Source organism: Aspergillus ambiguus (genome assembly GCF_047715705.1).
Source record: "Aspergillus ambiguus strain CBS 117.58 unplaced genomic scaffold BDV59scaffold_16, whole genome shotgun sequence".
NCBI lineage: Eukaryota > Fungi > Ascomycota > Eurotiomycetes > Eurotiales > Aspergillaceae > Aspergillus > Aspergillus ambiguus.
The window spans coordinates 139,973-166,054 of record NW_027395529.1 but is presented as its reverse complement, the minus strand read 5'-3'; the positions used below and the strand labels follow the sequence as shown (position 1 = coordinate 166,054).

The 26,082-nt window shown below is 51.1% G+C and overlaps 7 protein-coding genes across 7 annotated transcripts; 4 read left to right on the top strand and 3 right to left on the bottom strand.

Moving 5' to 3' along the window:
* Positions 1-28: 28 nt before the first annotated feature.
* On the bottom strand, positions 29-14,821 carry BDV59DRAFT_202049 (AAA family ATPase midasin; the record flags this gene model as incomplete). The annotated part of the gene is made up of 2 exons (XM_073693950.1): positions 29-6,811; positions 6,866-14,821. 2 exons carry the CDS (start codon positions 14,819-14,821, stop codon positions 29-31), a joined length of 14,739 nt encoding a protein of 4,912 aa, XP_073547827.1.
* A 207-nt stretch (positions 14,822-15,028) lies between these two features.
* Positions 15,029-18,307, top strand: BDV59DRAFT_178339 (chloride channel protein). Its single transcript, XM_073689762.1, has 7 exons — positions 15,029-15,238; positions 15,303-15,835; positions 15,886-15,989; positions 16,041-16,193; positions 16,255-16,369; positions 16,423-16,514; positions 16,565-18,307. The coding sequence occupies exons 1-7, from the start codon at positions 15,096-15,098 to the stop codon at positions 18,035-18,037; spliced, it is 2,613 nt and encodes an 870-aa protein (XP_073547826.1). The 5' UTR covers positions 15,029-15,095; the 3' UTR covers positions 18,038-18,307.
* A 335-nt stretch (positions 18,308-18,642) lies between these two features.
* On the top strand, positions 18,643-19,613 carry BDV59DRAFT_31808 (CTD kinase subunit gamma). Its single transcript, XM_073696186.1, has 2 exons — positions 18,643-18,859; positions 18,917-19,613. Exons 1-2 carry the CDS (start codon positions 18,701-18,703, stop codon positions 19,466-19,468), a joined length of 711 nt encoding a protein of 236 aa, XP_073547825.1. The 5' UTR covers positions 18,643-18,700; the 3' UTR covers positions 19,469-19,613.
* A 566-nt stretch (positions 19,614-20,179) lies between these two features.
* On the top strand, positions 20,180-21,102 carry BDV59DRAFT_178337 (uncharacterized protein; the record flags this gene model as incomplete). The annotated part of the gene is made up of 2 exons (XM_073689761.1): positions 20,180-20,367; positions 20,428-21,102. Coding segments are annotated over 2 exons (693 nt in total), but the record flags the coding sequence as incomplete, so codon positions are not given.
* A 222-nt stretch (positions 21,103-21,324) lies between these two features.
* Positions 21,325-23,249, top strand: BDV59DRAFT_31791 (YagE family protein). Its single transcript, XM_073696184.1, has 2 exons — positions 21,325-22,942; positions 22,992-23,249. Exons 1-2 carry the CDS (start codon positions 21,412-21,414, stop codon positions 23,066-23,068), a joined length of 1,608 nt encoding a protein of 535 aa, XP_073547823.1. The 5' UTR covers positions 21,325-21,411; the 3' UTR covers positions 23,069-23,249.
* On the bottom strand, positions 23,207-24,503 carry BDV59DRAFT_31798 (uncharacterized protein). The gene is made up of 3 exons (XM_073696185.1): positions 23,937-24,503; positions 23,374-23,866; positions 23,207-23,317 (listed from the first exon to the last, which is right to left on the bottom strand). Exons 1-2 carry the CDS (start codon positions 24,315-24,317, stop codon positions 23,507-23,509), a joined length of 741 nt encoding a protein of 246 aa, XP_073547822.1. The 5' UTR covers positions 24,318-24,503; the 3' UTR covers positions 23,207-23,317; positions 23,374-23,506.
* A 103-nt stretch (positions 24,504-24,606) lies between these two features.
* BDV59DRAFT_178333 (putative mitochondrial phosphate transporter Pic2) lies at positions 24,607-26,032 on the bottom strand. The gene is made up of 5 exons (XM_073689760.1): positions 25,764-26,032; positions 25,688-25,693; positions 24,982-25,632; positions 24,796-24,919; positions 24,607-24,743 (listed from the first exon to the last, which is right to left on the bottom strand). Exons 1-5 carry the CDS (start codon positions 25,852-25,854, stop codon positions 24,692-24,694), a joined length of 924 nt encoding a protein of 307 aa, XP_073547821.1. The 5' UTR covers positions 25,855-26,032; the 3' UTR covers positions 24,607-24,691.
* Positions 26,033-26,082: the final 50 nt, after the last annotated feature.

The following is a 26,082-nucleotide window of genomic DNA, read 5'->3' as shown; positions in this document are numbered from 1 at the left end:
AACCAACGCGTGTGATGCAAATAGTAATCTATGATGATACATCAACAACCTCCGCAAACCACTGTTTCAATGCTGTGGCCAAAACAGCAGGCAGTTCCCTTACATCCCTAACGACCAGATAATAGGGGAATGGGAATCCTTCCAGATACCTCTTCATCTTCAACTTCATCTCTCCAGTACCGTCGGGTTCGAAGCTTGCTTGGCTAAGGTCCAAGATAGAACTTCCTTTCACCGCATCAACGATTATGAACACAATCATGATGCGTTCTTCTTGAGCTTGGCGGACAAGACGTTGAATGGTATCATGATCTTCGCAAATACCATCAGAGATAATGAGCTCCAGCTGCCAAAGGTCCGCATTACCACCGCCAGGAGACTGTTTCCAACGAGCTTCGCGGAACAATGCAATTGAATCAGCGATGAGCTTCCGAACATTGGTGCCTGTTTGTTGATAGCTGAAGTGCTGGAAAGTTTGCATTCCGGCCTCCGAAGAGAATGGCTTCCCAAACTCATGTGCAACCCGAACGTGCTCCTCGTTACCGAATCCAAGGACACACAGATCTCCGGATTCAAGCATGCTTAGACTCTTAGCAACCAACGCCAAAGTCTCGAAGGCCAGCTGCCCACTTCCACTCTCTAGCATGGATTTACTGTCGTCAACCGCAAGCATGATCTGGTAGTTGCGTTTAGAGGGAATGGAGCGTCTCATCCAAATCTTGTCTCGCTTGTATTGCGAAGCGATGTAGGGGATGATGCGCTTGATGTTGAGACGCTTTCCGGTCCGGAAATCTCCGCGTAGCTTGGTGGCCTGTGTCGGTGCCAGGATGAGGCGCAGTTGCTCTGTCAAGGACAACGATAGATCGTTGGTGCTGGATTCGTAGTGTGACCAGAGCCGCTGGGCTTCGTCTCGGGGTGTGAGAGGCGGGAGGGATGACGAAAGATGGATAGCCGCCAGGTGCGCGTCAACTTCATCCAATTCTTCATTCACCTCTTGCTGAGCCTGAGCATCTGTAGTCCGCTCATGCGCATGAGAGCCACCGGGAATGAAGGCACCTTCTTTCTGCTCATCAGACGGGACACCCTCACGATCCACCTGCATGTCATCTTCCATCTTATTGTCCAACGAATCCTGCGGTTCTTCGGAGATGTCTGGTAGGGTGTCCTCGGTGGGTTTCATGTCCAACTCAACGCCCTTATTCTGGTCAAGTGCCTGTGCTTGGTCTTCGCTGGCTTGACCAAGGGCTTGTGTATCAGCAACGTCGTCTTGATCGGCAAGATGCTCGAAGTCGGCGTCAGCCATGTCAGTGTCCTCGGGCAAAGGCTTTTCAGATTCGTCCTCTTCCTGCTTTGAAGCATTCAGGATTTCTTTCTGTCGACGGTGCCACTGCTCAAGGATATCGCCCATCTTCTTGAACGCCTGTAATTGAGGGTCCTCCGGCTTCGAGTCCGCACCACCACCTGCGTCTCTGTGTCGCTGATTTTCTTCGCTCTCTTGAGCCGCACCCGTTTGTTGATTCTTCTCGGCAGACGGATCTGTCGAACCATCCTCTTGCTGCGCGTTGCCAGATGAGCCCTTGTCTTTGTTTTGATCTTGATCAGCTCCGAGTCCACCGCTGACTGCTTCGCTAGGTGCCACCTCGTCACCGGTATGTTCGGTTTCGTCCTGTTGTGTCATGACGTTGTCTTGCTCCGGCTCCTCTGGCTGCTCTTCGCCTGGGGCATTTTCTTCCTCTTCTCCATCTGCTTCTTGCATTTCTTGCTCATCCGCGTTCTCTTCTATTTCCTCATCAACCCCTTGCTCGTCCGTTTGCTGCTCAGCCCCATCGTTCTCTTCGCCCCCGTCGGCCGGTGGCTCGCCATCTTCAGGAGCGGGACCTTCATCAGGCAAGTCGTCATCGAGCCCGTCATCAAGACCATCGTCGCTTTCGCCCCCTTCGTCATTGTCCTCACCGTCACCGTCGAGCTGCATCTCATCCGGTAAGTCAAGAGCTTCCTCTTCTTTTGCATGAGGATCTGTGACGTCCATGTCTTCTCGCCCGATCGCTTCGCCTTCATCCTCAGGCGCCTCTTCATCTTCAGTATCTTCCTGGTCTTCACCTTCCTCGCCTTCTTCTCCCTGCTGCGCCTTTTCCTTGTCCTGGGCTGCAGTTTGTTCACCAGGTTGTTCCTCTCCCTTGCCTTGTTCGTTCTCTGTTTCCTTCTGCTGGTCATCATGACCACCGTCCCACATTTTCTCATCCACAGCTGACGGGTCAAGGTCATCAACGCTACCCACTTCTTCATCAACATCTTGTTCTTCTTCATTTTCGGATCCGTCCTCGTCCTTGTCATTCTCATCGCCTTCTTTGCGTTCACCTTCCTGGCCTTCCATTTCCTCCTGGTCCATGTTGACAGCCTCTTCAGAGTTCTCCATGTCTTCCTTGGGTTGTTCCATCTGCTCCTGCGCAATCTCGGTTAGGTCTTCGTCATCGCCGACATCCTTGCTGATATCCTCAGCTCCTTCGCCGTCGCCTAAACCAGTCCCGCTCTCTAGTTCACCGGACTTGCCACCTTCTGTAGATGCCTCTGCCGGGCTACAATAGCCCTCGGAAGCAATCTGTTTGAAGGTCTTGGCCAGAATGTAGGATGTTTTGCATGTCTCCCTGTGTACAACCAGGAAGCGATCCACAATATCTTGGCAGATTCGGTGATACTTGTTCATGATAGGCAGTAAGCTTGCCAGTAGGGAAATCGCAAGAGAGAGTCCAGAGTCCGAACTGGTTTTGAGAACTCGCAACTTATCCAAAACGGATTCAACAGAGGCTGTGATTTCAGACAGATGAACAGCCTTCACGGCCCTGGTGAAGAACTCATCGCTCCGCGCTAGCGAACCATCAGACGCTACTGATGACGGGACTTCCCGAAGCTTTTGGATGCTGATAAGGATCTTGTCAACCGCCGTCAGCAAACAGCTATCGAAATCAGAAACAGCTAAACTGTTCTCGGGATGTGTCAACTCAATCGAGTCAATGTTCACATTAGCCCAAGGGACTATCTGGTCCAAGGCAAAGGACAAGTCAGGGCGGTTTGCAGCCCAACCGTTGACTTCCTTCTTTAACTGGTTAAACGCCAACCAAGCCTGCTCCATGGTGCTCTTATGTAACTGCGAGACTACTCCCGAGGGAAGTTCTGGAAGCTGGGACAGTGTTTTCCTCAATCCATTGAATTGGTCTTTCCAGGAGCGTAATCCATTGGAGATTGAAGATGCGTCAATGCCTGAGAATTTCGAGTGGATATCGATGACTTTAGACGCTAGTCCAAGGATAGGTGCCAGCCATGCAATAGCTCTTGATACATCCTGTTTCTCAGTCGGGAATTGCGGTTGCGACTTGAAGACGGACGCAGATCCAGAAGACCAGAGATTCGAAATTTTAGTGAGTGTTGACTGCAATGATCCCAGGTCCGCGAGGGCTGGAGAAATGATAGTTCGTTGTTTTCTGATCATGGAAAGTAGGTGCTCGACGGATCCAGAGCTACGCGAGACTTCCACGTTGCTCAATTCTTCGGAGTAATGCAGAGCTGCTTGACGAACATTTGGAAGAAGATCCAAGAACCGATGGAAATAAAGGTCGGAACTCCTAGCCATGCTTGACATTACTTCATTTACCTCAAGGCTGGGACTCGTCGCAAGGACTTGGGCAACGCTTGACTGAGATTCCAACAAGTTGGTGCTGGTATTACGCTTGATACCCATCTCGAATAGCTGCCGAAGGACGTCCGTGTAGAACCGTTTCTTTTGGACTTTGAGGTGCTGCACATCATCCTTGTTCTCTTCCGTCAAGATCTTGGGCGTCTGAGACCTGTACTCTGTAACGGTATCGATAAAGTACTTCACAAAGCTTTCGAGGTCGCTTGAAACGTCGAACTCCGTGGATAGCGACATATACATATGCATCATATTTCTGCCAGTACCATCGGGGTCTCTGAATCGAGGAGGACGATTCAACCAGATGCTTTGCTCTTTTTGGCATGTCGCAAGCGCTTCTGGGATGCTCGCCGAGGGTAGAATCAATCCTCCATTGGCAAGAGGCAGTTCCTCGTTATCGTCAGGCATATCCTGGTCCAATATAGGCTGGATAGACTGTGACAGAACTTCGCGGTACTTGCGGACCAACTTAAATAGCCTGTAATGGGACCTCCGCGCACTTTCTCTGAGAGCAACGATGTTGGTGTCCTTCCAACTGGCCAACTGGATCTGTTCTTTGATATCTTTTTCAAGCTGCGATCTCTTCTCGCCCAGGAACTTTTGAACTGGGGGTTCAAATTGCTTATAATGCCGAATAAAGTTGTCCAAGGCGGAAGCGAGTTGGTTCAATGATGGAAGGTCTTTGACGTATAACAACAACAAAGACCGGAAGTTCTTGACGAGCTGTAGGCGTTGACCAAATTGACCCATGGTTGTCGACTGGAAGAACTTCTCCAGAGTGCCAACTACACCTAGGAGATGGTCTCCGAGTCCAGGTTCGCCTGATTCAGCTAACTGCAGAGGTGCTGCAATAATGGCCTCATAGGCCACAAACCACCACGAAGCCACCTCTTCTTCACACCGCTGCTTTTCGAGATCCAGAAGCTTTGCCCAGGTGGACAATTCAAGCCGTCTCCAACCAATTATGAGACTTGTGATCTGGTCGTAAAATGAGGCAGCAGAATATTCCCTGCTCGCAACGAGTTGCCATTCATGCACCAATGCATGCAGCTTTTCGACCTTTGTAAGGAACTTTGCGACAGGCTCTGTATGTTTGAACTGATAAATCTCGTCGCAATACAGAATAACATCACTAAGTACCGCGTGGTCAGGCCAGGACTTCTGGATTTCAATGAAGCGATTTTGGGTAGCCTGCGTCAGTGACACAAGCTTCTTTGCTTCGTCGAAGTTCGAATCCGTATAGAAGTTGTACTTGTTTCCTGAACTGGTGGTTTCCTTGTGAACGGCATCGTCTAGTAACAGGAGAATTGCTGGCAAATGTTCCTTTGGATGAGTCTGTGAGGTCAGAGATTCATTATCCGCCCAGATAGAGCCCAGTAACAAGGCCGATTCTTTAACGTAGGCAGGCAAGGCACTACCTGGGTCCTCAGGCTGGAACAGTTTAGAATGGAGGGAAGCAAGTTGAACAGCAATAGCCTTGGGATCGATGCGGTGTGGCTTCTTGACATCTTCATCCGTCTCCTCGTCATACGTGGGGAAAAGCTGACGCAGCTCGTTCTCATCAATATTCTCGCTATCTTCCCACGACCCTCGGTAATGGTAAAGCTCGGACTTTTGTGCCTCTTCTTCTTGGTCCTCTCGAAGCTTAGCTTTCCATAACACGTGGAACTTCTCGAACAGGCTGCGAAGCGTGTTACGAACTGCTTCGGTCGACAGGGTGTCTTGGTCAGCACTTTGCGCTACCTTGAGGGAGGACAGCTCATGGAGCCACATCTCAATAGCTCGCTGTGGAGTCGGTTCCGACTTCCCGTGAGTGGTTGAGGTAAGCGGGTGCATACGGCCACCCATTAAGGGTGTACTTTCGCTGATCTTAGCCAGTAGTTCCGAATCGCCTGAGCTCTGGCGTTTACTTGATGTCATTGAAAGCCCAAGGTCCAGAATTTGCAGGAATCGAACGACTGGGACTGTAATGTCGTCATATGACCTGTAATTTGCCCCCAGGCGTTGACCAAGTTGGCGGATATTGTCCCGGAGCAGACTGATCAGCCGCTGAGATTCGGGCAAAGACGTGTCTTGTAGCATGTCTTCGGGGTGTCTGTCAAGGACAGACTTGACTAGACTTGAGAACTCCCCGTACAGAATACCAATCTCTGAATCTTGAGGCCGAGTGACGGAAGATGGAGGTGGTGCCGCACCCAGGCTTGCTAATTCACTCTGGACCATCCTGTACCGCAAGTTTCCAAGGCTACCAGTGAATCCCATTTCAAAGGACACTAGTGCCTCTGATTTCGCGGTGAGCTCCTTTACACGGTGGGTATGGCGTTTTCTTTGGACAACAAGACTTAATGAAGGGTCAAAGGGCTTATCCGGAACGAAGAGCCGCAAAAGAATAACCGCCAATTTGACTATTGCCACACCAGTGTCGTCAAAATTTCCATTGCCAGTCTTAACAGACAGAGAGGAAATCAGGCTGGGAAGAGCCTTTTCCGCGAAAGGCCTGAAATAATGATCACCCGGTAAGTTGTGAGCAACTTTGAGTCCGAGAGGACTTGAGCACCCATAGGACCCTTGCTTTACGATTGTCTCTAGGACAGTGACCGCGTGGGTGAAGGACTGTTCGTCAAGCATATCCTTGTGTATAACAACAAGGTCAAGTGTGATGCTTGAGACTGTCTGCTTAAGAGCCTTGACTTGATCCATAGCAATCTCCTGAGATGTTAGGGCCAACACCTTGGTAAGGTTTTGTTTCTCCATCTCCAAGGCAGTCATCTGTCCCAAACTTGTGTCGCCAACGGATCTCAGCTTTTCAAGTAAAGTCAAAGACAACGTCCCATTGATTGCGGAATCAGACAAGGATGGCCGCTCAGACCCAGAGAAAAGCGAGATCCTGTGGAGCTGCTCAGGAATTTTGTTCTGGAGACTCGATGAATTAAGCGGTCTAGCAGATCTGCCAGCAAGAAGTGGTAGGATAGACCGTGTTATCTGGCCATCTTCTTTTGGCAGTGAGAGAGAAGCTATGTCATGATATTGACACAGGACTTCAAATTGGTCAGCAAAGTAGGGGCTTTCTGCTGCATGTGATCGCTTGACAGCACTTTCTAGCTCCTGCACTGTCTGTTGGAGGCTCTGTTCAAACGTTAGTCCCTAGGAGTTACAAAAAAGCCTGTGAGACCAGCATACCTGTACTAACTGTCCTTCATCGGCCCCCTCTAGCAGAACCAACTGCTGGGCATTGATTAGAGAGTTCCGGACTTTGCTCAGCTGGGCCAAATCAAGGTGTGTCCTGGTAGCGATGCGTGTAAATTCAGATGCCACGCCTTCCAAAGCCAGAATGGATTTCAGTTGTTCTTGGGTCGCAGGAGTGGCAGGTCTCCATGATTCCCATAGTTTTTGCATACTAAGTCCCGTCTTCAAAGCCCAGCTCTCCTGGAAGCGGCCGAGAGCTTGAGATAACGTCATAGCCAGCGGTTGCAATGGCTCCCAAAGTTCCATCAGAGAAGAGCACAGCTCCCTGCCGATTTGCAAGTATACTTGGAACTCCCCCTCGTTCACTTCAGCCGATGAAGCGAGGTGGAAAATATCTGCACAAAATGAAAGAACGGCTCGAAGTGCAGATACAAACTGAGGAGCTTGGAGAACACTGCTGTCCAAGTGCAAAATGGCATCATATATAGCTTGTCCGCACTCAGATAAGAAAGATCCGACCGGCTGGGTTGAATCCTTCATCAAAGCTGGTATCCGCTTCGACGCCAAAGAGCGTTCTAAACGCGACATTTGACTCGGTTTCAAGAGTTTGCTGGATTCATCAGCTCTTAATAAACCTTGCTTCAGGCGATGGAGATCAAGATCACTCTCTTGGATACGGGCGAGGGTTATAACAGAAGAGACAGGTACTGTGTTCTCCAGTAGCGATATAAGAGCCTCGTTCACAAGCGGGTGGAGAGGTTGGGAAGTTCCTCGAACAGAAAGCGAGGCAGGACCCCATGAAACCGTTTCCTTGGTGCATTCGAAAGACTGAAGGGATGACACATCATGAACAGCAGATACATGGCGATCCAGTATCGACGTCAAAGAATCTTCCGCCGGAGGAGACAAGTATGGCAGTAGAAGCTTTTGGGATCGTTGTAGATACGCCAGGTCCCGAACCGAGAGATGATCCAAACTGACTTCGTACAAGTTACTCGATAGATCTTCCGAGGGCGTCGAATCCAATGTCCAAAGGGATCGGAGACGGTATAAAAAGGATTCTGGCGTGTAGGCCGGCGCAGATGCGTATCCGACTGGATTTGGCCCTTGGGGAAGGAAACAGATCTCAACGCAGCGATTGCGCATAGCGCGGGACAGTTCGCCGTGCCGGGAATCCATGGTCAAAAATAGCCTGAAATTTGGGTGCGGCTTGACTATACGAGCAGAGCCATCTTCGGTACGCTGCTCGTTTAGTATCAGAGCGCCGTTTGGCTCCGTTAAGGAGTTCAGCCTGTCAAGAACAGATGGGTTGCAGAGATTCGCATTGTCAAGAACAACCCATTGTCCATGTTGTACCGCCTGAGTCAGAACACCCTCTGTCCACTCAAAGCCGACCTTCATGTGTTCTGACTGTTTTGATATCTCAAGGAGCTTCTGTGCTCGAGCAAGGAGATGTTCAAAGGATTTGTCAGGGCTAGAGTGGCGGAGCTCTATGAGTGACGAGTATACATTGTCCAAAGACACATCCGCATTCTGTAACTTTTCGAAAAGCTGGAGGAAATGGAGCTCTTCGTCGGAAGACTGTTGCGATGAGTGCGTGGAAATGATATGGCGCCGGAGGAACATGGAGACATCCTGAACAAGAGAGGACACATCGCGCTTGTGGTCCATTTGTTCGAAGCCACCTATCAGGTCCATCGTGTCTGTGTCAGCGCTTAGGGCCAATTCCACAAGACTGGCGCCATTTAATGCAGCCAACTTTCTGATCAGAGTTGTTTTACCGCACCCAGATGGCCCGACCAAAATACTAGGCCATGTCTGCTCTATACAGAGCATGAGTGACTCAAGGATGGGGAGATCTTGTGGGAGTATCTTCATCTCAGATTCCACAGTCTGCTGCACCAAAAGATCTCTTTCCATAATACCCAGTCCAACCTGCACAGATTCAGGCGTGAGGTTATGGTAGTAGCTTTTGTTGAACTCCGGTACGTCATTAAAAATTTGCTTGTAGAGGCTGGAGACCAAGTCACGGTCTTCTTGACTTCTGAACCTCTGGGAAATGACAACCTCAAGAAAATTGTGCGCAGGGACCTGAAGCATTCCGCGATCTGCTAGTTGAAGCCACCTCTGAATATCACGCAAGTTGACTTCCCACGGGCCACCCACAGCTCCTAGGCGACGCTCCTGTACGATAGCCATGTTTAACCGAGACACGAAATCAACAAGTCTTTCTGTCTGAAGAGATGGGCTTCCCGGGAACAGCTTTGCACAAATCTTCTTCAGGTCTGTGTTGGTGAAACTGTCGGCATATACCACTGTGAATCGATTAACAAAAGAGGCTGGAAGCCCTTTTCTGCCACCACCTTGATGGTGAGGGTTCTGTGCGGCAAACAGTACGAAATCTGGGTGTCTCTTGAAGGTCTGATCAAGCTCGGCAACGTAGACCATCTGACGATGATCTAAACATGCATTCAGGCCCTCCAGAACAGATTGAGAGGCCAGGTTCATCTCATCCAAGAGCACCCAGTCTCCGCGTTGCATGGCCTGCAGGAACGGAGCATCTCGCCAAGTAAATTGACCAACATCGCCACCTTCTACTGGAACATCAGAACCAAACAAATCCGTCAAGTCAGTTTGCTCGGAAAGATTGATACGCGTAAGTGGTTTCCCAAGAGCTTTAGCAAGGGCGGTCACCAGCGTTGTTTTACCAACTCCAGGGCTACCCTCAAGCAGAATAGGCTTCGGCAACTGCAAGCCCCGAGCAATCCGAACAGAATTGGCAATCGTGGTTGGGGCATCCATAATGAACTCAGGATCGGGGTTTGAATCCATGTTCATAGAAAGAGCAAATGGTCCCACATGCAAGGAGCCATCTTCAACTCCAATGGTAGATTTCTGCAGATAAATTCCGGCAGCATCGACGCCAAAGACTTCATGGAGCTTCTCAAGACATAATTTCCGGTTGCCTTCAAGATTTTGGAGCGACGAGGCAAGCATCGCTGCCGGATTGGCACCCAAGGTGTCTATAAAGACCATGGCAGCACCTTGGACTATCGCAAACAACTTATCAGCCGATTCACATTTGTTGACGAAGTCGACCCAGGCGAGAAGATCACGAATGGAGAGAGACATAGTTGAGGCACTTTGGAATGTCCACTTGAACCACTTTGCAAACTGGAGCATTCCTCTCGAGATTTCTTCGGAAGTCAATGTGAGCTTCCGATGAAGGATAGGCAAAATATCGTCATCTTCCGAGAGCTGTGGTGCCCAGATTTCAGTCATTCGGTTGCGTAGGGCAGCAGAAAGCTCGCGTTTACCGTAATCACCACCTGGGTTCATGGTTGAGAGGAATTGGAAACCGTCATCAGCAACCACCATGGAATTTATAGGGCCCTTTTCTGCGAGAAGTATAGACCTATGTGGCTCCAGCACGCTGTTCAATCTTTCCAGGACGGAATCATCGGCAAGAGAAATCTCATCAAGGAGGAAGAATTGCCCAGTTTTCATGGCAGTAATCAAACTACCATCTGACCATTCGAACAGTGCATTCAACCGACCAAGATTCTTCTCGATTCTCTGGACTAAATCAAGATCCAGCTTCTGTGTCTGTTCAGAGTTCAATGCCACGAAAGAAGACTTCAACTCGTCAAGCGACTTCGAATCTGAATTTTCTTGGTGCAATGCAGACCTAAGATCGTTCACCAACTGGGCTTCGATGGCCGCCCTGTTTCTCACAGGTCTCTGGGCTCCGATCAAGTCACCCGTTTCCAGATTCACATGGGCATTCACAATTAACAATTGCTTTCGATATGCCTCTGCAACGGCCTGGCAAAGCTGGGTCTTGCCACAACCAGTCTCTCCCACAAGAAGCACGGGCTCGTTATTTTCCAACGCAACAGATACCAGTATGAAAAGCCTTCTCATTGCTTTCGTCCAGACAATTCCAGGCGTGAGTTCCTGCAAAGATGGTGCACGTTTTTCCAGTTCGGCGGCGCTATATATGATGTCTTCATCAATAGGCACTTTCATTACCTCCTCAATCACCTTCTTGACGGCCATCCTCTCTTGCGGATTTCTAACCCGCTCCGCAAGAAGCATGAAGCCATTGATCGCCAGCTGATCACGATCATCGGCTCGGCGGAGAGCCCATCGAAACAGATCTCGGAGTGTGGCAAAGCTATTCTTCTGCTCGAAAAGCCTGTTTGCCTGACGCAGTAGGGAAAGTTTTCGATAGACTGCAACTATCCTTGTGCAGAAAGATGGAGCAATCTGAGAGCGCTCTTTCAAAATGAATTCCAATTCACTCTCCGGAATATCATCGAAATGCAACTCAAGGAAACGATTGCGAAAAGCGCGGGAAAGTACCTTCCGGCCACCATAGAGCCCAGCGGGATTCTGCGTTGCAAACAACATGAAATTTGGATGCGGACGAACCACTTCTTGCGTCTCCGGTATGAATAGCTCTCGATTGTCATCCAGAAGTCGATTCAGAGCTTCCAAAACATCGGAAGGGGCAAGGTTAAGTTCGTCCAAGACAATCCAATATCCGTTTCTCAAGGCTTCAACTAGAACACCCTCCTGATAGCGAAGAGTGCCATCGTCTCCGGACACGTAAGACCCCAGGTATTCTTGCAGATCGGTATGCTCGTGGTTATTGATGCGAACAAATTTGTTCCCCGAAACCTTCGCAAGATATTCAATCATACTAGTTTTACCAGCAGATGTTGGTCCTTGCAAAAGAATCGGAAAGCGACGCGTTGAGCTTGCTCGGACGAGGTTCTTCAAGTTCTTCTCGATAAAGGGCGTAATGATGTAATGCGGCTGCTCCTCAGGAAGTAAATGGCCTCTTCGCATCCAGTAGTGTTTAAACTGAACATAGTCTTGGCCATCGTTGGGTGGTCGAGGGGTCTGTCCCAGTAAGGCCCTAGCATTCTTTGCATTGGCAAAGATATGTCTCTCAAGAAGGGGCGTCAAGAGCTTCTCTGATTCCTGGCTCAGAACGGTTAAAAAGCTCATAGAAAATCCCTCGAAAACAGCACGGCGCAATCCGTATATGTGTGCATGGTCATTAACGTAGACAAGAGCTCGTACGAGGGTTCGGATGCTGAAATGTGGACGCTGCCCAGCCCCGTCTGTGAGTTGATTCCCATTGCTGAGCCTTTTGGTTTCCATGTATAACTGAGCCAGGTCGGACACAATTCTAGAATCGCCCAAAGTCAGGTCGCCAAGATACTTTTGAATCAATGCTAGCAGGTCATCCAGGTCATTGTCCGGCGACTGGACATAGAGCTCAGTGAAACGCGAACGAAGACCTGGTGGTAAATCCTTTTTGCCCGCATCTGTCGCCGGGTTCATGGCACCGAAGATGCGAAAGTCAGGATGTCCAAATACTCGCTCCACGTCACCAGCTTCGGATAGCAGGACAGATGGAGAACCTTCGGTACCGTGATGTAGAAGGCTTGCAATGTTTTCCAGCGTATCTGGAGAAGCCAAGTTGACCTCGTCAAGAAGAACCCATTCACCATTTCGTAGCGCTCGGACGATTTTGCCTTGGACAAAAGCAAAGGCAAATTTGGCATCCCCTTGGGACACCTGCGCCTCGAAATCGTTCAACTGTGAGGCGAATCTTTCCCATCTTTGTCGCAGATATTGGTACTTGGGAGAATCTAGCTTCCTCTTTTTCGAAGGCTGCTCTTCGCTCCCACCGGAGGAGGAACCTTGGTCCGACTTAAAAACACCGTCTGCAAGCCGGACAGCCTCATGCCAAAGATTCACCAAACGAGCCCAATTACCCGTAGAGACACTCTTCGCGACGGAAGACAGGAACTTTTGGTTTTTTTTCGCCGAGAACGTCAGTTCAAACACAGCGTTGAACTCATCAAGCATGGGAACCGCCATGGTACGAATGTTTACGGGCTTAAAGCCGCCCAGTAAATCAGTGCTCTCGCTTTGTTGTGACAAGTTGACAACGGTAAGTTTCTGTCTCATCAATGTCGCAAGCTGTTGGATCACAGTTGTCTTTCCAATACCTGTCTCTCCTACAAGCAAAACAGGTTCGGCCATTTGCACTGCAGCGGCGACTTCTTCCATGAGTTTCAGAGCGGCCCTGGTAGAAGCAAACCGGGATGAATCAGATGACTGCTTTGAGATCGACCCACTAGGCACCTTAACCTTGCGGCATATCTCTCTGCCCAGTATCACATTGTTCCCTTGGTCCGAATATGCTGGTGTTCGTTCATGAAGACAGAATCGGGCTCGTTGCGGCGATATCTGGAGTGCCTCCGCGACAACCAGAGCAAGAGAGTCCGACAGGGCTTTCTCAGGGATGTAACTGAGGAAAATATCGACAAAGTCCAGGAATATCTCGTCGTCGGCACCCTCAGGCGTCGCTTCATAACCAGTCTTTGCTCCCAACCTTTGGAGCCGTCTGTGCATGCGACTGCATAGCTTTATCAGGTCACGGAGACCTGGTGTCCGACCTTGAGAGCTCTTGATCGCTAGACTACCGTGAAAAGATGAGCAGAGCCGCTGGTAAACGCTCATAATGATCTGAACCCGCGATTCCAAAAGAGGGAATTTGTGCGCAATCACCTCCCGGATCTCGTCAATCGAAAGGGAGTCTATTTGCACTCGCTGCCATAATCTGCTACCTAAGACGGTAGTGTTCGGAGCAACTTCCTCGCCTGCGATATTATATGAAGACTTCATCGTTGCGATAATCCGGAATCCATCGGCACACTTGATACGCTCCTTCCGGCTGGCGATGGTCAGTTCCCCTCGCTCGATGATAGGGAGAATGAGGCCAATAACTTCAGACGGGGCGCGGTCCAAGTCTTCGATCAGGATCCAACGGCCCTCCCTTGCTGCTTTAGTCAATACACCTGGTTGCCATGCAAAAGACCCTGTAGTGGGTGAAGTAGAATACATCCCAAGAAGGCTCTTCGCGTCGGTCTGCTCGTTCAGATGCAGCGTGACCATTGACTCCAATTGGCCCATGGTCGCTGCAACATCGTTAACCAGTGTCGTCTTTCCCGAGTTCGGCAATCCAACAAGAAGAAGCGGCTTGGAGACTGTCAGGGAAGCCGCAATTTTCCGTAGGTTCCCAACAGCAGTTGACGTTTTCACAATCGGAGACGTTGAAGACGATGGATCATTCAGACGGGGGACAAGAACACCGCAAACTTCAGCCGTTCGAGTCGTGAGATAGTCCCTCAATTTTTCGATCTGAGACATGCCTTCCGCATCCGATCTGTTGGACCTTGCTAGTCGAATGTTTTTCTCCAGCGTATTCCAGCGGCGCTCCTCCCACAGACCCAGGCAGCGATAGTCAATGGCGATACCTTCCCATTCGCCCTCAATAAGGTCTTCTCCAAGTATACGCTGTATAAAACCTTCCATAGCAGCATCCGCTGCACGCATGTACAATGCAAAACATCGTACAGCCAAGTATCGAACGGATCGGTCCCGGTGCTGAAAAAGGGTCTGGAGCCGAATCGGGGACACGGCGCTGGAGAATGCTTCTAAATCATAGGATAGAAGTCTAAAAATGGCGAGGAGTAGCGTTCGGAGGGTATAATCGTCCAGTTGGAGGGGCGATAGCTCGTCGGGGGTAGCCAAAGCCGAAAGAGGTCCAGCCCGAGAAGCGGCATATTGGCTTGCAAACGACCGTAGATATGGCGCAAAGGGTAAAATTCGAGAAAAAGCGGACAAAACACCAATCTTGTCGTTATGTAGGTCAGACACAACCCATCGCGCGGCTAAGTCGACGAATATCGGCTCGTATAGGCAGAAAAAACTTTCTGTACATGTCGGCCGCAATGCGCCAACCGCAAGCGCATTGAGGTACTGAGTTCCGGAGGCAGTGCGAATGAGTTCCGCAAGCTCATTCGGAAGCCGTTCCAGAAGCTCGGACTCATGAAGAGTCCTCTCGTAGGTAGGTCTGGTCACCATCCTGAACCCTACCTCCAGAGGAACTCCGTTTTGCAAAAGAGTTGAAGATTGATTGATATGAAGTCTGTCGCGGGACTTTTTTTTTCTTGGGCATAATTTCTGCCGCTACATGTGGCGCAGCCCCACCCCCAAAGGGCTCACCGCCTTTACCTAAGCACGGAGGTTGCGCCACAGCTCCGACGGATTAATCACAGCTGTCAGCGACCAGTCTAAGAGACAAAGTCAACCCCCATTGACGGCGATGTGCACTTCGGACTCATGCCTATGATCCACCATGTCGACGATGCATTCAGGGCCCGATAATGGGGCCCCTTCTCATCCGCCCGAGTCCTCGAGCGAGCATTATCGGGATGGTGGGATCATGGCCTCGGACTCTCGTGACATAGGGGACTCCTTGTCCGGAGGGTTACAAGAACCGTGAGTGCGAGACGTGAGCCTATCTGTACAATGGATAACGTGCTAATGGCGCCCCAACATTCAGGATATCTTTCAAACGTAAACAGAAACAACCATCGAAGTTCAGCCTATCCAATCTATTGTCGAGTACCGCCGAATCAGACATCGGAGATTCTCGGTTCGGTCAGCCTATCCACCAGAACGGCCACGCCCCGGAGGATGTTTCCTTGCTGCGAGGGACGCCTAATGGTGGAGGAAACCTGAACGTGCAGAAGGAAAGTGGGTTTCTGGATTGGTATGTGGAAGGCCCTGGGCGACGAGTCGGCTACGACGATCTTACAGCGATCGACTGGATCTTTGAGTACACCAAAGAGAGACAACGGAAGCGTCTACTGTACTCGAGTGGTCAGGGCCTTGCTGGTCATGCCCGTAGACTCCTCGATGGTAGCGACGTGTGGCTAGTTCTGATAACCACGGGGGTGCTAGTTGGGATCATCGCAGCTTGCATCGATATCACCAGTAACTGGCTAGGTGACCTTAAGACTGGTTACTGCAAGAATGGCCCCGGAGGAGGTAAATTTTATCTGAACCGGAGCTTTTGCTGCTGGGGTCATGAAGGTGAGCTAGCTGTCCATGATTTCACGTTGCTTACTAACATTTCTTTCAAGACCCATCACAGTGTCTGGACTGGACGCCTTGGAGAAAGGCTCTCGGGGTTAGCTCTAATGGAGGCGGCTTTACAGTCGAATATATTTTCTATATCCTCTATTCGGTACTTGTTCCACGCGCTTGATTCGTCCCAGCTCGTTAACACTACGACTAGGTCCTGTTTGCAGTTTGCGCAAGTGTTCTGGTGAGGAAATATGCAATCTTTGCTAGGCACAGTGGAATTCCGGAAATCAAAACGGTTCTTGGAGGCTTCGTCATTCGGCACTTCATGGGACCTTGGACTCTTACCATCAAATCTTTAGGCCTCGTAAGTTATTTCTTATACATCAATATCTTCTCTTCCCGTGCATCAGCTCACATATTCAAAGTGCTTATCAGTCGCATCGGGCCTATGGTTGGGTAAAGAAGGACCGTTAGTCCATGTTGCTTGCTGTTGTGCCAACGTAATAATGAAACCATTTGACAGTCTGAACCATAATGAAGGTATGCAGCGCATTGTTAACCTTTCGACAATGATCTGACTCATGTCCCCTCAGCTCGAAAACGTGAAGTGCTATCAGCTGCCGCCGCTGCGGGCATTTCTGTCGCATTCGGAGCGCCTATTGGAGGTGTGCTGTTCAGTTTAGAAGTATGTTTCAAGTAAATCGGGGGAATTTTATCTTATGCTAACGTAACTAGCAACTGTCGTACTATTTCCCGGACAAAACTATGTGGCAAAGCTTTGTTTGTGCCATGGTTGCGGCAGTGACTCTGCATACGTTGAACCCCTTCCGCACAGGGAATATCGTGCTGTACCAAGTTACATATACCCGCGGTTGGCATCGCTTCGAGTTGATCCCTTTCGTTATTCTCGGAATCGTAGGAGGCCTGTATGGTGCTTTCTTGATCCGAATGAATTTGAGAGTTGCAAGATGGCGACGGTCTCGAGGTTGGTCTCGACCGATTCTGGAAGTTGTTATTGTCGCTCTTGTCAGCGCTCTGATTAATTTCCCAAATATATTCATGCGTTCTCAGAACTCGGAACTTGTCCATTCACTCTTCGCAGAATGCGGGGACGGGACGGAGGATCCTTTTGGTCTTTGCAAGTCTGGAGCTGCCTCAGCTGGCACGATAGCTCTTCTACTTATGGCTGCTGTGCTAGGCTTCTTCCTCGCTTCTGGAACTTTTGGTCTGGATGTACCTGCAGGTATCATTCTACCCTCTGTCGCCATAGGTGCTTTGTATGGGCGTGCTTTGGGCACGGCCTTCAAGATCTGGCAAACCGCCTACCCCAATTTCTTTCTGTTTGGAAAATGTGAGCCTGATGTGCCATGCGTCACACCAGGCATCTATGCCATCATAGGCGCTGCTTCGGCTCTTGGTGGAGCCACCCGAATGACGGTCTCGATTGTCGTCATCATGTTCGAGCTCACCGGCGCCCTGACTTATGTCATTCCTATCATGGTGGCTGTGATGCTGTCCAAGTGGTGTGGAGACATATTTGGCAAGCGTGGTATTTACGAATCGTGGATTCAGCTGAACGAATATCCATTCCTCGACGACCGCGATGACACAGCACCTCCTGATGTGCCAGCTAACAAGGTGATGACTGCTGTTGATGACCTTACAGTCATTGTCGCCGTCGGTCATACAATCGATAGCCTTCGCAATCTTCTCCTCACAACATCCTATCGTGGTTATCCTGTCGTCACGGACACTTCAAACCCTATCCTGTTAGGCTACATTTCTCGGAACGAGCTTTCTTTTGCCTTGAAATATTCATCTTCGCCCGCGGATCGCGAGCTCCCTGGTGAGACGCAAGTTTTCTTTGCCCATGAGCCGTTTGCGGACCCTATGGAAACCCTTGATCTGCGGCCTTGGATGGACCAAACCCCGATTACTCTGAATAGTGGCTCGAGTTTCCTGATCGTTCTACGCATGTTCCGCAGGCTGGGACTGCGGTACATTCTATTCGCCGACAAGGGTGTCCTCAAAGGACTTCTCACAAAGAAGGACGTGTGGTCTATCGTTAATGGATACGAGCTCCGTAAGGATGAACCTTCGGGAGAGCATGTATTCCGTCATGCTCATACAGCCGAGGAGGTCGGCTTGCTCGACAGTGACACCCGAACTAGCCTTGCGAGCTCTATGGAAAGACCAACTTCATTTTAATTAAGACCAATGCTTTAAATTTACTCACTACACCGAGTGGCTATGGTTGAATTTCTGTGCGATAGTGTCTTGATTTATGCGGTTATGTTACATAGACTTGTCAGTTACGGCTGGATGGATACCTTGATGTACTTATTAGGCGTTTTGGCATGTTCGCTCCTCGATTTCCATACCTGTCTGAAACCCGGTAGTTTCTATCTCACCAGACTATACCTAACATAGTGGGTACATATGCATATCTTAGGTCTTTGTAGCGCTGATAAGAATAAGTGACCCAAAGGTGATCGACAACCATATGAAACAAGAGTCCTGTAGTCATTGCAGCCCTGAGCCCTCAACTACGGCTTCGTAGCAGGCAATGAATAGTTAAACCAAGCTTGGGCCATACAATCGTATCCCCGTAGATAAATTCAGCGCAGAATTAGAGTAGTAACAGAGTCAGGCATGTCCATTAATAATCTCGCGAGGCTGAAACCATGCTATACCTATACCTATAATTTTTATTGGGCTCACCGCTTATGGTCTACTTTTTTTCTGCCAGATCTATCATTTACCGCCTTCCAAGCCAATCGCCTCTCGTCGCCGTCGATGCACTCGCCGTATTTAGCAAACATCTCGCGATCCAAGCAGTCATACCCTAGACGGGGGTCAAAATCCAGAAATATGATGGCCGATCCGTTTGAGGTGCGCATGCGCTTTACCGCGCAACTGCAGCACCTGAACGCCTCGGTTGCTTCGTCCCAAAAAGCGGCGCATTATGCACTCAAATACCGCGACATGGATGAGGATCTCCACTCGTGTATATTGGAGCAACTGGAGAGGGTACGTAAACTTGATTCTTCTTTCTATATTCTGATACCTGACCGGAATTATCTACAGAATAATATGAACAACCGCGCCAACATCATGTATTTCATCGAACAATTCTGCGAGATGGCGACGAAAGAAGACCACCCGCCATACGTTCGCATGATCCAAAGGGATATCCTACGGGTTGTCGATGCGGTCGCGCCAGCAGATGGATCCGGAGCAGCAAATGTCAAGCATGTTCGACGGGTGATCAACGGCCTGCAGAGCAAGGCGATACTTTCCGCCGAGACGGTGGCGGAGATCGATGCTGGTTTGAAAGACCGTGAGACGCACCCGGCACATCTCGATCTGGAGGGGGAAGAAGCCCCGGATGGTAGTGCAAACTCCAAAGGTGGAGCGCAGCGAGGCTCGCGGCGGGTCGACAAGCGGCAAATCGAGCAGAGAATCGAGGAAGATCGAGAGCGAAACAAACGGCTACGAGAGAGTATGTGGACCATCCATGGTGACGATGACGATGAACATCGCAGATTCTGGGATGAGGCTAGTGATATCGGAGAAGATGACTTTCTGGCTGCCAACGAGGAACTCATGGAACGACAGCAGATGGTGTCTGCCAGATGAGAACGGTTCGCTTGCTCTTGAGCTTGGTCTTGGGAGTTACGGTCTAGTTACGTGTCATGGGATGGCGTTTAGTTTCATTTTGAGCGAGGTACATTGTTTGAGTTGAATATGAGATACCATATATTTCTGAATCAAGAGCATGAGGGACTCTATGTTGTGTCTGTATAGGAAGAGCACTAACCCCACTGGGACCGGATTAACGAAGTCCCGGAACGGCTACGGACCCACCTGGATTTTCCCAAATCTTGCGCCGAATCTGGACGCAACAATATTTCTCCATAATTTTTTGTTGTCGCGGTGGATTCATATTGGGATTTTTGACGATCCTTTATGTTTTCTCACATTGTCACTGCAGCAAAGGGTCTATTCGCTCGCCAGCCGTCTCAAGAATCCGCCTCCACGCAGCCCAGCAGCTCCCCGATAAATTCCTCAGCGCAGAGTGCCACCACCGCCAATTCGAAAATGGTCACAGCTACTCGGCGACGAACCTTTTCTCCCGTTCGTCCTGCTGCGGAAGTGAACGGTGACGGCCCGGAGAAGAGCACTGGAAAGCGGAAGTCTGGTGCGACGAACGCTGCGGCTGTTGAGGTTCAGGTTAAGAAGAGGAAGACCAGCCCAGAGCCAACGCCTGAAGATGTGACGACATCCGAGGAATCCCAGCCTCAGCCAAATGACATCTCTGAAGAGAAGCCTGCTGCCCCAGCAAAAAAGCACTTCCGGTTCGATAGTGAGGAGCCCGAGATGCCGGTGGATATTCCCGCCGAAGTGCCAGAACAACAGCCGGAGCCTGCGGAGGAGGATAGTAGCGACGACGATGAAGCACCCGAGGCTGTGGACAATTCCGCTGAGATGTCCAGACTCCGACAAGAAGCTAAGAAGCAAGAGGAAATCAAACAAAGGTCGGTGCTGTGGATGGTCAACTTTCGTTCCCTTGATCATAATGTCTAACTTTCCTACAGGGAAGGACAGCTGAAGAAGGAAAAGCGAAAGAGATTGGATGAACTACGGAAAGCTCAAGCAAAAGCAGCGAACAAGAAGAAAGATACGCTCGCCGACGATCTGGTATCTGAGAGCACAGAGACTCTGCAGGGCTCCATCACTCAAGATGGACGCCGAGCGGCACTTCCGGCTCTCCTGCCGGCTGAAATACTGAATGCGGCTCCTGCTGTTAGACCTCCGACGCCGCCGGCTGAAGGAATGGATTTCAAACAGAAGAAACCAAACAAGTTGAAGTTCCTCGAGAAGACAGAGAAGCGTCCCAAGGATGTACACATGGGCGATGTTACCATCAGGGTTCTAGAAGACGACGTCTCACGCAAGAAGGTGAAGACCAACCTGCCACCCAAGGCATCGAAATCTGGAATGAACAGCAAACATAACTGGATGAATCGAGCTCGCAGCACTGGGCAGGTCAATGGCTTACGACGGACCACGGGTGGCCCGTCTGGGTTTGTTCGCCGGTAGAGGGTTTATTATGACTGGTTGCATGGAAGAATTGTTTATTAATGAGCATTTGGTGTATATGGAGGTGGAAAAGAATCTCGTTGCTTTGGTGTCAAGGGTTGTATATAGAATTGGCAACGAAAGCCGTTTTCCGGTAATAGATATGACTACGCGCTCGTAAATGTGTTTATATCCAGATGGCAGTGTCCCTTCGTGAACTGGAGCATAATTAAATCATATCAATATTTATATCAGTACATAGACGCTGTGTTATGACCTATTAATGTTGATATCCGTCTACTCCGTAAATAGGGCTACCGGATTTGGCAACGGGGTGCACGTGCGGATGAAGAAGCTTTGGAGCTCATCGATTTGCTCCGTCCAACTTTACCCTCCTCCATGCATTCCTGCGTCCGGCAGGTCTCCCACTTGAAATTTCAATCCCGTCCTTGGATGGCGGAAATTCTTCTATCTGGACATATCCTCTTCGTCGACCCAGCATGACTTCAACAGCAGAGACCACCCCGCTCCTCCCCCAGCACCAACAACGGTCGCAATCTTCCAATACGTCACCGCGAGCGACCCGGCCTCCGCGGACAGTGACCTTCAACCCCCTAGCCACAGTCAGCACTTACCATGATCCCACTTCCGCTGATCCGACCTTTGGGTCCGTACGCTCTACCCAACCTACTGCTTCTTCATTTCCTGCTGGTCAGGGCGGCCAGCAACGGCCGAGCGGGCTATCTGCACTGAACAGCAAGCTCCGCCGCCGCAACAGCCATGGGGCGCCTTACAGCATGGCAATGCCTTCGACAACGACGACGTCGACCCCAAAGATCGGGCCTCAACGCACGACGAAGACTGCACAGAAACTGAAACTGCTTCCGGATCCTGTCACGGCCGAGGAGGCTCTGGAGGGCGATTTCCCGTCCGACGTGTACTCCCAGATTACTCGAATCAAGGAACCTACAGCGAGGAGCCATGCCGCGCGGTTGGGGAAGGCGGACCGCGACCGGCTACCGAGGGTAACGGCATACTGCACGGCCAATTCCTATCGACTCGATGGAGTGATTCGGTTTCTCAAATCCCGCTCTAAGACCCGCGGGGCGAACCCGAAACTGTATGATGAGTGTGTCTACTCGCCGTACGACTACCAGTACGAGAGTAAGCCGAGTGGGAATAGAAGCATATCCGAGGGCCATATGGATACAGGAAACAGCAATCCCCTCGAGAGACCTTCGGGGGAGCGGAGGTTTTCCGATAGTGTGGTGGAGGTTGAGGACAATACAAAGACTCGAAGAGAAGACCTCATTGACCTCCATGACTCGAGGGAACATACTTCGGATCTGACCCATCATGCTGAGACTGCCATGTCGGTTTCGCAGTCCCAGACCCCCGACTTCGACACCACAATCCACACTCCCGAGGTGTTCCTGTTTGACTATGGGACGGTCGTCATCTGGGGGATGTCGCCGGCGCACGAGTCGCGGTTTCTGTCGGATATCTCCAAGTTTGCCGCGTCCATCTTAAGCCCGGAGGATACGCAGGTCGAGAATTTCAACTTCTACTACGCCCGGGAGTACCAGGCACGGATATACAACGACTTTATTTCCCTTCGCGACCCCAGAAACCACATGATCAAACTGGCCATCTCCCACGCCTTGGCGCAGTCTGTCAAAACGTCACTTTTCGAAGACCTCGTCTCGGAGACCATCACAAATACAGCCCCTCTACCAGCCCAAATCGCTCAGACCGGCAGCGTCAACCTTACTCGTCGACAGATAAACATGCAGATCGGCGAGCTGTTCATTTTGCGTATCAACATCCATCTCCAGGGCTCGGTCCTGGACAGTCCAGAACTTATGTGGGCTGAGCCACAGTTGGAGCCCGTTTACCAGGCGGTTCGGAGCTACTTGGAAATGGATCAGCGTGTGAGCCTTCTCACGGAGCGATTGGATGTGATCGCCGATCTCCTGGCAGTCCTCAAGGACCAACTGACTCACCGGCATGGTGAGTATCTGGAATGGATTGGTAAGTTCGTCCTTGTTTGACAGAGCGATACATCCTAACGGCGTCTTAGTGATTGTTCTTATTGCTGCTGAGATTCTTGTCGCTGCCATCAACATCGTAGTCGACTTGTACGCGGGAGTTGACTAGTATACCTGCATCTTCCAACTTACGTACCTGCATCATTGATTTGAGCCAATATACGTTTGGAGAATACGGACAAGGAGTTGGGGGCAAACAAACAACCTTGCATTTATGGATCTCGCATGATGACCTGTTCTATGTACTATAATAGCCTACGCATGTGTACAGTCATGCGAGCAGATTGCAGGCAACCACATCTTATCTCCATCCAGACATGAAGCGAGCGTAGTCATACGTATATTCTACCAATAAATGCTGTACCCGATTAGAGACAAAGACAAAACATCAGAGGAAACGAGGAGCAACAAAACCTGTCTCCCCGTCGCAAGGAAAAAGTAAACCATACGACAAACTCCCGATCTTAAAAATGTCCCCAGTTATACCGCAAATCAGAACCCAAACCCGAACAAAAGAACAAACACCATCCGGAGATCAGCACCAGCATCAACCCTGGTTCTCCTCCATCTTTGGTTCTTTGACATCCATATCCATCGGCGTAGTCGGCTCCGCAGACACATCTGCCGTGCGTTCCCCGGGGCCCGATTCCGCGTTCTGACTCCCGCGCTCACTCCCATTCGACTCATTCGGCGGCTGGTCCTTGTCTTGCCCATGGACCCGGAAGGACGAAGTCATCTCATCCTGCGACGGGGCGGGCGCTAAACGGGGCAGGGATCCAGAGCCGCCGGTACCCCCCGGAGTGCCGGGGGCATTGCTCGCCGACGGGGCGGCTTCGTCATCGGCAGCGCCGTCCGTGTTGACGTTTGATTTCCGCGAGCGTTTAGCACGGAGCGGGCGTTCCTGGGGCTGGTCTGTAGGTCAGTTTCACCCCGATCACAAGAAAGGAAACACGGGGGCGGTAGGGAAAAAAACGCACCGTCGGCGGCTGCTCCTCCGAGCTCCCCTCCGTCTCGTCCTCGTAGTAGGCGGCCTCGCGCTTCTCGCCGGCAATCTCGTTCAGCGCCTTGACGTTGGAGACCATGGCGGCGGCGCGGGAGTGCAGCTCCGGGTGCACGCCGCCCTGGGCTTCCTCGGCCATGCCGGTGACCTGGGCCAGACGCTCGAGCAGGATGCACGACTCCAGCCGCATTTTCTGGATGTACAGCCGGCCGCGGTCGTTGCGGACGCGCATGAGCTCGTTCTCCGCTTCCACCTCGCTGAGGCGTTTCTTGAGCGCGATACATTTGCGCTTGTAGGCGATCTCCACGCTGGGCGGGTTGGTGGAGGGCATTGATGTGGTGTGTTTGGAGGGCTCCATTGGGGAGTGTTTGATGTCGTCGACGGGTTGGGGGGAACTGACAAAGGCCGATACGCTGGCCGTCGGGGTGCAGGGTCGGTTCGGCAGGTTGAGACTGCGCAGGGGAATCGGGACGGTTAGGTCAGAGCCGATTGGGATGAAAGCTGCGAGATCACGACAGTCGCAAGAAGCGGATGGTTGGGAGCCGGATGAAGGAGGAGACAGAGAAGGTTCAATTGCATCGATGCATTCTGCCGCCCCAGTCGGAGGCGGTCAACCAACTCCGAGCTGGTACTTGTACATTCTACAAGGACACTCCACTCCGTCCATCTCCGTCCATCTGATTACCGATTACTATCCATTCACTATTCACAGCATAATATAAACATAAATCTCTAATGGCCGCCTGTCGTCGGAAGCCCCAAGAACACCTTGAAGGAATCATAACTATAGCCTCGTCAGTAACGTCCAACGGGAACGAACGCAACGCTCAACTCACATCAACCATTGGAAGCCTGTCAATGTGCCCAGCATGACGATACGAACCGGCAGGCCATTCCACAGGCCCGCGAATCCGATATTCCGATAGATCCGCGAGACGGCTTGCATGGCGCCTTCCCCAGCTATACCTCCTGGTCAGCTCCATCCCAACCCGGCAAAAAGAAACAAACGACACAACACTCACCCTTCCGATCCGCGTTCAGCTTGCTAACCATAACATCAGCAGGATGGCTGACAATCGCGCAGAAGATACCCGCGATATAACCGCCGGAGAAGCTGACGGCGGTCTGCTGCAAGGAGTTGTAGCTCTCCTTGGGTTTGCCCAGCGTGCGGTAGATCATGCTGACAGTTTCCTCGAAGGTGGCGAACTTGGTCATGGTGTAGGGGATCTGACGCGCCCACAGCGGATACAGCCCCTTGTAGAGGCCAGCGATGCCCTCCTGCGCGACGATCCGGCTCCAGCCCTCGCGCAGGCTGTGCGCAAATGGCGGCAGCGTCGTCTGCATGCGCACCTTGATCGCCTCCATCGGGCAGAGCGCAATGTCCGCGAAGAACTCTGCCGACGCGCTCGCCCCCAGGAACACCACCGTGCGGTTCACCCCCGGGAACAGCTGGTCCCCGTATAGGTACTTGAAGTACTCGTAGAAGCCGTACTTGCCCGCCCCCTGGAACGAGTATCCGACTAGCGTGGGTGACCAGCCGAAGAACACGCCGCGGAGTCCCTCTTTCGAGAAGATCGTGCGCCATGCCGACAGGTTGGACGTGTAGATTTTCGGGTCGACTTGTCGCCGGCATTTGACGAGGTCGAGCGGGGTGACGGATGTATGCGTAGGTCCTGCGGCGTGCGTTAGGGTTCGGTTCTGGGGATGATCAGAGCGAGTAAAACTCACCGCAGGCTGTTCCAATTAGGTAGAAAGCATTAGCACAGGGTTCTCTCTCTACGGACAGTGACGGCCAAAAACGCACCGACAATCCCTCCTAGGGTGCAGCTCGCAAAGTATTTGGCCGAGTTGGGCTCGATCTTCCCAAAGGGGAGTTTGCGCTCCTGGGACGCCATCTCGCAGGGTCTCTCAGATTAATTGATAAGTGATTATTGCTTTGGAAGTTAGTACCCTGCGTGTTCTACGTCTTGCGAACACTAGGTTATACAGGGAGGAGATGGAGAGTAGACGGCGGGAATGCGGCATGCTACATGCAAGCCAGACAGTATTAATATACCCCGGCAGCCTGCGGTATGGCGTCAGCGCACCCCGTTTATCTGAGTTAAACAAGTATCAGACCCATC